Source organism: Martes martes (assembly GCF_963455335.1).
Source record: "Martes martes genome assembly, chromosome: 8".
In the NCBI taxonomy this organism is placed as follows: Eukaryota; Metazoa; Chordata; class Mammalia; order Carnivora; family Mustelidae; genus Martes; species Martes martes.
In genome coordinates this window covers 83,787,615-83,798,063 of record NC_137895.1, presented here as the reverse complement: position 1 = coordinate 83,798,063, position 10,449 = coordinate 83,787,615, and the positions used below count along the sequence as shown (strand labels likewise).

Below are 10,449 nucleotides of genomic sequence, written 5' to 3'. Positions count from 1 at the left end.
AAAAATGCCATCCCTCTGCTGGCTCTGTTGTGTTGGAAAGAGCACAGGACTGAGAACAGAGTGTTCTGTTTAATTCTTTTTCTGCTGATAAATTGCAATGCAGAGAAAGTCACCTCATCTCTGTGAGCCTTCATATCCCTACTCTGAGATGCTGTGAGAACTTGACCTCCTGGGCTTGAGGACAGAGCAAGCTTTTCTGGGGCATGTCCACCCATTCCCACAAACATTTCTCCAGCTTTGCCAGTATGGACTTGAACAGACAGGGTACCCTTGAGGGATCTTGAAATGTTTGGAAAGTCCCATACAACCCCTACTAGCATTTTCCAAGTTCCCTTTCCGCAGCTTTATCCAAAACTCAGACTGTCTACAATAGATGGTCAGTTCTGTAATTTTTGGCTTTATAATCCAAACTTAAATATAAAAAGACTTGCAACTAAATGTCTGTTTTCTGGAACAGTTTCATTTGAAGCATACTGTTTATTTGTTTTCGTAAGTATACTCTTAAGTGTCAAAGGATGTAATTTGATTTAGGTTCCAAGATGTTTGCTATATTCACTGACAAAATTAATGAGATCAGTTGGGAAGGGCCAAGGGGCAGAAATCTTGAACGTTACTGTTAATAGTTGCCTAGAGCTGTTGTAACAAAGTACAAAACACTGGCTTAAAACAATAGAATTTTATTGTCTCACAGTTCTAGAGGCTGTTACTCCGAAATCAAGGTGTCAGTAGGACTACTTCCTCCTGAAACTTGTATGGAAGAATCCTTCCCTGCCTCTTCCTCGCTTATGGTGGTGGCTGTCAATCATTGGCATTCCTTGGCTTGCAGCTGCATCACTCCAATCTCTGCTTGTTTTGTCACATGGCTGTCTTCCCTTTGTGTGTCTGTTTTCACATGGTGCTCTCCTCTTTCTTATAAGGACATCAGTCCTATTGGATTAAAAGCCCACCCTATTCCAGTATGAGCTAATCTTAATTTACTACATCTGCAATTATCTTAGTTCCAAGTAAGGTCACGTTGTGAAGTACTGAGGGTTAGGACTTCCAACATATTTTTGGAGAGGTAGGGATACAGTTCAACCCATAGCAGTCACAACTGGAAACACTCAACTTGTTTACTTTTTATGCTTTTAAGCTGAAAGGAGTATATCTGGAAAAGTTTTAGGGTGTGGGAGTGATATTCTGATTACTAGAAACTACTCAGATTCTGTAATACAGTTGATTCCTTTCTAGGAATGGAATTTATAAACAACCATGAACAACTTCACTTTCTTCACTGAGTTCATCCTCCTTGGGCTGTCTGCTAACTGCCACATCCAGACTCTGCTCTTTGTGCTGTTCCTGGGGATTTACCTCCTGACCCTAATGGGGAATCTGGTGATGATCCTGGTGATCAGAGGGGATTCTCACCTCCACATCCCCATGTATTTTTTTCTTGGACACCTGTCCTTCCTAGATATCTGCTTCTCTTCAGTTACTATGCCCAAAATGCTACAGAACTTCCTATCTCAGAAGAAAAGCATCTCAGTGTGGGGCTGCATCACCCAGAGTTTCTTTTTTCTTCTCTCTGGGTGTGCTGAAGCCAGTCTTCTCTCTGCCATGGCCTATGACCGCTATGCTGCCATCTGCCATCCCCTGCTCTACACTATGGTCATGAACAAACCTCTCTGCATGGTAATGGTTAGTGCAGCATGGGTAATGGGTTTTCTGAACTCACTAGTAAATAATCTTTTCATCCACAAGTTACATTTCTGTGGGTCCAACATTATCTCCCACTTCTGCTGTGAGCTACCCTCACTCTTCCCTCTGTCATGTACTGATCCCACTGCCAACAAATTCCTTCTGTCAGGGTCCAGTGCATTTCTGGGACTGCTGACACTTCCCCTGATCCTCTTTTCTTACTCCAGAATCATTTCTGCCATTCTGAACATCCGCTCCTCTGAGGGCCAAGCCAAAGCCTTCTCTACCTGCTCCTCCCACCTCACTGTGGTGCTCTTGTTCTATGGGACAGCTCTATTCAGGTACATCAGCCCCGCCTCAGGCTCAGTGTTGGAACGAGTGGTCTCCATTCAGTACAGTGTGATCACATCCTTACTGAACCCCCTCATCTACAGCCTCAAGAACCAGGAGGTGAAAGCAGCTCTGCAGAGGATGCTGAGGCAGTGAATGTGCTCCCCAGATGAGGGGTTCTATGTGTAGTATTCAGTCAGAGAATGGGGAAGATAGATCTTCAGAAATACCTTGAGAGCATAAAACATTTCAGGTCAGTGGTTCTCAAACTGTCATCTACAAACCAGCAGAGTCAGCATTATCTGTGAGCTGGCAAGAAAGGCAGATTCTTGGGCCCAATCACTAATCTATTGAATCAACAGTAGAGCTCAACAACAATGTTTTAATTAGTCAGCGAGGTGAGTATGAGAAATATGAGAAAAAATGTTCTAGGGCAACTAATGTTTGAGAAAACTGTGTTTGGTGAAAGATACAGTTCTGACATCTCAAAATGAAGAATCTCTTTTAAATGAGAGAGCTGATCTGTCAGGTAGTCAAGATGAGAATATTTGACTGTGTGATCTTATGATCATATCCTCTGCAAGACTGTAAAAGAGAAAAATAAAAACCTACATTATTTTAAGACATTGGAAAGAGGGAAAGTGCTGGACTATCTACTGAAGGCCGACCAGCCCATTCCTGCGACTGCCATTTGGGTGCTAAAAGATTCTCCAGAAGCCAGCACAGCATGAAGCCAAGGGACAGATGTTCCAGAACAATGACTCACAAGCTTCCTTCACCTTACTTGAGAACACTTGAAGCCATCAAACAGCTAGTGTGCCTGGGTAGTGGTCACTAGTTTGTCTTCAGAAGTGAAGACAGCCTGAGGCTATGGCAGAAGTAACAGACCGGATGAGACAGCAGTTCCTGTGCAAGCACTTTGTCTGAGAGCCTCTGCTTCCTGACTTGGTTGCCTGGGCCATGCTGTCAGGAGCCCCGGGGCTGAGTTCTTGCTTCTATATGTGTTGTCACAAGACTACCTTTATTTTTATCTTTCACTTAAGAAATATAACATTCCCAGAGCCTTAGAAGCTCCATGTGTAGCCCCATCATCTCACCCTTTTTCTCTACCCAGATGTAACCACTGTACTGAATTGCACAATACTCATTCCTCTGCTTTTATCCCTAAATAAATTTTTTAGTTTTACCTGTTCTTGAAATTTGTATGAGTAGAATCATACTGTAAGTTTTTTCTATGACTTGCTTTTTTCACTTAACATTATTTATTCTGTGTTTTTAGGTATGTCTTTGTAAGCTGCACAGGGCTGCATTTTGATTATTTTATCCAGTCTGAAAATTATTTGAAGAGAAGAGTTTAATCAACAATTATTACAGTGATTACTCGTGTGTTCAGATCCATTTCTTTTTTTTAAATTTCTTTTCAGTGTAACAGTATTCATTGTTTATGCACCACACCCAGTGCTCCATGCAGTACATGCACTCCATAATACCCACCACCTTGCTTCCCCAACCTCCCACCCCCCACCCCTTCAAAACCCTCAGGTTGTTTTTCAGAGTCCATAGTCTCTCATGGTTTATCTCCCCTTCCAATTTCCCTAAACTCCCTTCTCCTCTCCATCTCCCCATGTCCTCCATGTTATTTGTTATGCTCCACAAATAAGTGAAACCATATGATAATTGACTCTCTCTGCTTGACTTATTTCACTCAGCATAATCTCTTCCAGTCCCGTCCATGTTGCTACAAAAGTTGGGTATTCGTCCTTTCTGATGGAGGCATAATACTCCATAGTGTATATGGACCACATCTTCCTTATCCATTCATCCGTTGAAGGGCATCTTGGTTCTTTCCATATTTTGGTGACCGTGGCCATTGCTGCTATGAACATTGGGGTACAGATGGACCTTCTTTTCACTACATCTGTATCTTTGGGGTAAATGCCCAGTAGTGCAATTGCAGGGTCATAGGGAAGCTCTATTTTTTTTTTTTATTTTATTCATTTGACAGACAGAGATCACAAGTAGGCAGAGAGGCAGGCAGAGAGAGGGGGAAGCAGGCTCCCTGCAGAGCAGAGAGCCCAATGCGGGGCTTGATCCCAAGGCCCTGGGATCATGACCTGAGCTGAAGGTAGAGGCTTTAACCCACTGAGCCACCCAGGCGCCCCTATTTTTAATTTCTTAAGGAATCTCCACACTGTTCTCCCAAGTGGCTGCACCAACTTGCATTCCCGCCAACAGGGTAAGAGGGTTCCCCTTTCTCCACATCCTCTCCAACACACCTTGTTTCCTGTCTTGCTAATTTTGGCCATTCTAACTGGTGTAAGGTGGTATCTCAATGTGTTTTTTTTTTTTTCTTTTTCATTCATGTTTTTTTTTTTATTAAATTTTTTATTTATTTTCAGCGTAACAGTATTCATTGTTTTTTCACCACACCCAGTGCTCCATGCAATCTGTGCCCTCCCTAATACCCACCACCTGGTTCCCCCACCCTCCCACCCCGCCCCTTCAAAACCCTCAGGTTGTTTTTCAGAGTCCATAGTCGCTCATGGTTCACCTCCCCTTCCAATTTCCCACAACTCCCTTCTCCTCTCCATCTACCCTTGTCCTCTATATTATTTGTTATGCTCCACCAATAAGTGAAACCATATGATACTTGACTTTCTCTGTTTGACTTATTTCACTCAGCATAATCTCTTCCAGTCCTGTCAATGTGGTTTTAATTTGAATCTCCCTGATGGCTAGTGATGATGAACATTTTTTCATGTCTGATAGCCATTTGTATGTCTTCATTGGAGAAGTGTCTGTTCATGTCCTCTGCCCATTTTTTGACATGATTATCTGTTTTGTGTGTGTTGAGTTTGAGAAGTTCTTTATAGATCCTGGATATCAGCCTTTTGTCTGTACTGTCATTTGCAAATATCCTCTCCCATTCCGTGGGTTGCCTCTTTGTTTTGTTGACTGTTTCCTTTGCTGTGCAGAAGATTTTGATCTTGATGAAGTCCCAAAAGTTCATTTTTGCTTTTGTTTCCTTTGCCTTTGGAGACATATCTTGAAAGTTGCTGTGGCTAATATCGAAGAGGTTACTGCCTATGTTCTCCTCGAGGATTCTGATGGATTCCTGTCTCACGTTGAGGTCTTTTATCCATTTCGAGTTTATCTTTGTGTATGGTGTAAGAGAATGGTCGAGTATCCTTCTTCTACATCTAGCTGTCCAATTTTCCCAGCACCATTTATTGAAGAGACTGTCTTATTTCCATGGTATATTTTTTCCTGCTTTGTTGAAGATTATTTGACCATAGAGTTGAGGGTCCATATCGGCTCTCTACTCTGTCCCACTGGTCCATGTGTCTGTTTTTATGCCAGTACCATGCTGTCTTGGTGATCATAGCTTTGTAGTAAAGCTTGAAATCAGGTAATGTGATGCCCCCAGTTTTGTTTTCCTTTTTCAACATTTCCCTAGCAATTCAGGGTCTCTTCTGATTCCATACAAATTTTAGTATTATTTGCTCCAGCTGTTTGAAAAATACCGGTGGGATTTTGATTGGAAGGGCATTCAAAATATAGATTGCTCTAGGCAGTATAGACATTTTAACAATGTTTTTTCTTCCATTCAGATCCATTTCTATGTGCCCCACTTCTACTGTAACTTCCTCTTATTTCTCACTCCTTTTCCCTTTCCATTTTTCCTCTGCTTGTCTGTTTTTTTTTTTAAGATTTTACTTATTTCTTTATTTATTTATCCAAGAGAGAGTGAGAAAGAGAGAGAGAGAGAGAGGAAGAGAGAGAGAGAACTTGCACGTGCACAAGCAGGGGAAGTGGCAGGCAGAGAGAAATGGAAAAGCAGGGTTCCTGCTGAGCAAAGCCCGTGATATGGGATTCAATCCCAGGACCCTAGGATCGTGACCTGAGCCAAAGAAAGATTTTTAACCAACTGAGTAACCCAGGCATCCCTGCTTGTCTATTTTTGGATGGCTATCCTAAAGTTAGTACCTTTCTAACTAAAGTTTCTGTCTAATTATCTAAAGTTAGTATCTTTATCCTCTCCCAAAACAATATAAAGATCATAAAATACTTTAAGAAACAACATCCCAAATTTATATGCCACTTACATCCAGTATTTTATTTCTTCCCTTTTCCCCCACAAATTAGACATTATCATTACTATATTATTTAATCAATCCGTTTTTATTTAGATTTACCCAGGTTAGACATTGGCTCATCATGTCTTTTTTTAAGAAATAATATGGTTGTTATTTATATAGTATTTACAGTATGCTGAGGAAACTTGATTTATGGAAAGTATATTTATGAAGGTACAATTATAGACAAAACACAAGATTATATATAGCATTATAATGATATTTCATAACTTACAGGACAAACACAGGAAATTTCAAATGTTTTGTATTTTCCCTATACATTCTATAGATCACTATACCTTACTAAATTACAAAAAAACTTTGTATTATAGTGTAAAATTAGAGGTTATTTATATCAATATTGCCTTTGCATGCCAACAAAACATTTTATAATAGAATTACCAACTACAAATATTGAATTCTTTGATAAAATTTATCATTACTTTGGGGATTGTTTTATTAAACTATAGCACTTGGGATCTTTTTTTAAACCATAATGCTTGGAATCTTTTATAGAAGGGACTGAAAATATTTTACAAATATTGAATATCATTTTGAGAATCAGTGACAAGTTACACATTAATAATTGGTTCCAATGGCATACCCACCAGCCCACTTGCTCTTGAAACCTTAATGAAATGCAGGCAAGTTTACCATGTCTTTTTGCATCTCAGATCTTTCATTAGTGATCATTTTCTCATGTCCATATCTGATCCTTTAGAATTCTCTGTGTCAGTCTGTTTGTGATGAATTGTTTTTGTTTGCCTGAAAATTACTTTATTTCTTGAAAGGTAATTTTTCTGGCCATGAAATTCTAAATTGTAGCTTAAGTTAAGTTCTATTCTCATAGAAAGGTTATCTATTTCCTTCAGTTACCTTCGAGTCAGCCCCACTTTAAATTAAATTCTCTGCTTGAGGTGTTTCAGACCACACACACAGACAGCATGAACTCAGACTTCACACTTGTCTGAGCACCAGCTGTAGTTATGAATTTGCAGGAAATATCCCTTTCCCTCTTTACCCAACTCCAATGTCAAAAGGACCAATTTTCTCATGGCCTTATCCCCATGGTAGATTATTTCTTATTTATGTTCACACTGAGATTGTAGCACCTTATTTCTAACAATTATATAATTCTTGCTATGTACCAGGCATTCTAAGAACTTTATGTATATTAACTAATTTAATGCTCTGAACAACTCTATGAGACAGATACTATTATTTTCATAGATACTGTTATTTTCCTCATTTTACAAACTTAAGAAACTTATGCACCGAGAGGAAAAGTGACTTTCCCAAAGTGAGTGGGAGAGCTGGGATTTAAACCCAGGTAGTTTAGGTACAGAGTCCATACTCACATGCTAGGCAATGTTGCTTCTGGGATTTATTCCAATGAATGTTTGTCAAATTCACTATTGGAGTTCTCTTACTGGAATTATTTCTATTATGATTCTCCTATTAAACTCCCTAGCCTAACTGGTTTCTAGATTTAACTCTTACCCTCTGTATCAAGCTGGTTAGAGTACTTGCTTAACACCTAGAATTTCTTCTTTCACTTCATTTGTGAGCTCTGAAGAGCCAAAATTGTCATCTTGGTAACCCATTAAGTTTTTTAAATTTAGTATGTTAATTATTCAAGCAAAGAATACTGTGAGACAATTAATCAATTATAATGGTCAGAAGTAGAAGTCACCTCCTTAATCAACAGATCTTGATAACTTCCATGTCCACCAGGCCAACCCAATTTCTGATCCAAGCCTCTCCTAATTTCCAAACCTGTTATCAACATCTTGTGTGTTTTATGCTTTATTAAGATATATCACTGTGTTTTCAAAAAATTTTTTTCAATAAAATGTAGAAGTTAATAACTGCATTATATTGAGATATGATGCTCATACTAATTATTTAAAAAATAAAAAATGGGGGTGCCTGGGTGGTTCAGTTGGTTAAGTGGCTGTCTTTGGCTCAGGTCATGATCCCAGGGTCCTGGGATGAAGCCCCACATTGGGCTCCTTGCTGGGTGGAAAGCCTGCTTCTCCCTCTCCCACTCCCCTGCTTGTGTTTCCTCTCTCACTGCATCTCTTTCTGTCAAATAAATAAATAAATAAAATCTTCTTTTTTTAAAAAAAAATTTTTAAATTTTTTATTTATTTTCAGCATAACAGCATTCATTGTTTTTGCACCACACCCAGTGCTCCATGCAATCTGTGCCCTCCCTAATACCCACCACCTGGTTCCCCCAACCTCCCACCCCCCGCCCCTTCAAAACCCTCAGGTTGTTTTTCAGAGTCCATAGTCTCTCATGGTTCACCTCCCCTTCCAATTTCCCTCAACTCCCTTCTCCTCTCCATCTACCCTTGTTCTCTATATTATTTGTTATGCTCCACAAATAAGTGAAACCATACGATACTTGACTCTCTCTGCTTGACTTATTTCACTCAGCATAATCTCTTCCAGTCCTGTCCATGTTGCTACAAAAGTTGGGTATTCATCCTTTCTGATGGAGGCATAATACTCCATAGTGTATATGGACCACATCTTCCTTATCCATTCATCCGTTGAAGGGCATCTTGGTTCTTTCCACAGTTTGGCGACCGTGGCCATTGCTGCTATAAACATTGGGGTACAGATGGCCCTTCTTTTCACTACATCTGTATCTTTGGGGTAAATACCCAGTAGTGCAATTGCAGGGTCATAGGGAAGCTCTATTTTTAACTTCTTGAGGAATCTCCACACTGTTCTCTAAAGTGGCTGCACCAGCTTGCATTCCCACCAACAGTGTAACAGGGTTCCCCTTTCTCCACATCCTCTCCAACACACCTTGTTTCCTGTCTTGCTATTTTTGGCCATTCTAACTGGTGTAAGGTGGTATCTCAATGTGGTTTTGATTTGAATCTCCCTGATGGCTAGTGATGATGAACATTTTTTCATGTGTCTGATAGCCATTTGTATGTCTTCATTGGAGAAGTGTCTGTTCATATCTTCTGCCCATTTTTTAATATGGTTGTCTGTTTTGTGTGTGTTGAGTTTGAGGAGTTCCCCATAGATCATGGATATTAACCTTTTGTCTGTACTGTCATTTGCAAATATCTTCCCCCATTCTGTGGGTTGCCTCTTTGTTTTGTTGACTGTTTCTTTTGCTGTGCAGAAGCTTTTGATCTTGATGAAGTCCCAAAAGTTCATTTTCACTTTTGTTTCCTTCGCCTTTGGAGACATATCTTGAAAGAAGTTGCTGTGGCTGATATCAAAGAGGTTACTGCCTACGTTCTCCTCGAGGATTCTGATGGATTCCTGTCTCACGTTGAGGTCTTTTATCCATTTCGAGTTTATCTTTGTGTATGGTGTAAGAGAATGGTTGAATTTCATTCTTCTACATCCAGCTGTCCAATTTTCCCAGCACCATTTATTGAAGAGACTGTCTTTTTTCCACTAGATATTTTTTCCTGCTTTGTTGAAGATTATTTGACCATAGAGTTGAGGGTCCATATCTGGGCTCTCTACTCTGTTCCACTGGTCCATGTGTCTGTTTTTATGCCAGTACCATGCTGTCTTGGTGATCACAGCTTTGTAGTAAAGCTTGAAATCAGGTAACGTGATGCTGCCAGTTTTATTTTTGTTTTTCAACATTTCCTTAGCAATTTGGGGTCTCTTTTGATTCCATACAAATTTTAGGATTATTTGCTCCAGCTCTTTGAAAAATACCGGTGGAATTTTGATCAGAATGGCATTAAAAGTATAGATTGCTCTGGGCAGTATAGACATTTTAACAATGTTTATTCTTCCAATCCAAGAGCATGGAATGGTCTTCCATCTTTTTGTGTCTTCTTCAATTTCTTTTAGGAGTGTTCTGTAGTTCCTCGAGTATATATCCTTAACCTCTTTGGTTAGGTTTATTCCGAGGTATCTTATGGTTCTTGGTGCTATAGTAAATGGAATCAATTGGTTTTTTGAAAGAATCAATAAGATCGATAAACCATTGGCCACACTAATCCAAAAGAAAAGAGAGAAAGCCCAAATTAATAAAATTATGAATGAAAAGGGAGAGATCACAACTAACACCAAGGAAGTAGAAACAATCATCAGAAGTTATTATCAACAGTTACATGCCAATAAGCTAAGCAACCTAGATGAAATGGATGCATTCCTGGAAAACTATAAACTCCCAAAATTGAACCAGGAAGAAATTGACAACCTGAATAGACTGATATCTAGTAACGAGATTGAAGCAGTGATCAAAAACCTCCCAAAAAACAAGAGCCCAGGACCCAATGGATTCCCTGGGGAATTCTATCAAACTTTCAAAGAA

The 10,449-nt window shown here is 39.6% G+C and overlaps 1 protein-coding gene across 1 annotated transcript; it reads left to right on the top strand.

Annotated features, from left to right (window-relative positions):
- Positions 1–1,251: 1,251 nt before the first annotated feature.
- On the top strand, positions 1,252–2,163 carry LOC308348057 (olfactory receptor 5BS1-like; the record flags this gene model as incomplete). The annotated part of the gene is made up of 1 exon (XM_080811886.1): positions 1,252–2,163. The coding sequence occupies one exon, from the start codon at positions 1,252–1,254 to the stop codon at positions 2,161–2,163; it is 912 nt and encodes a 303-aa protein (XP_080668012.1).
- Positions 2,164–10,449: the final 8,286 nt, after the last annotated feature.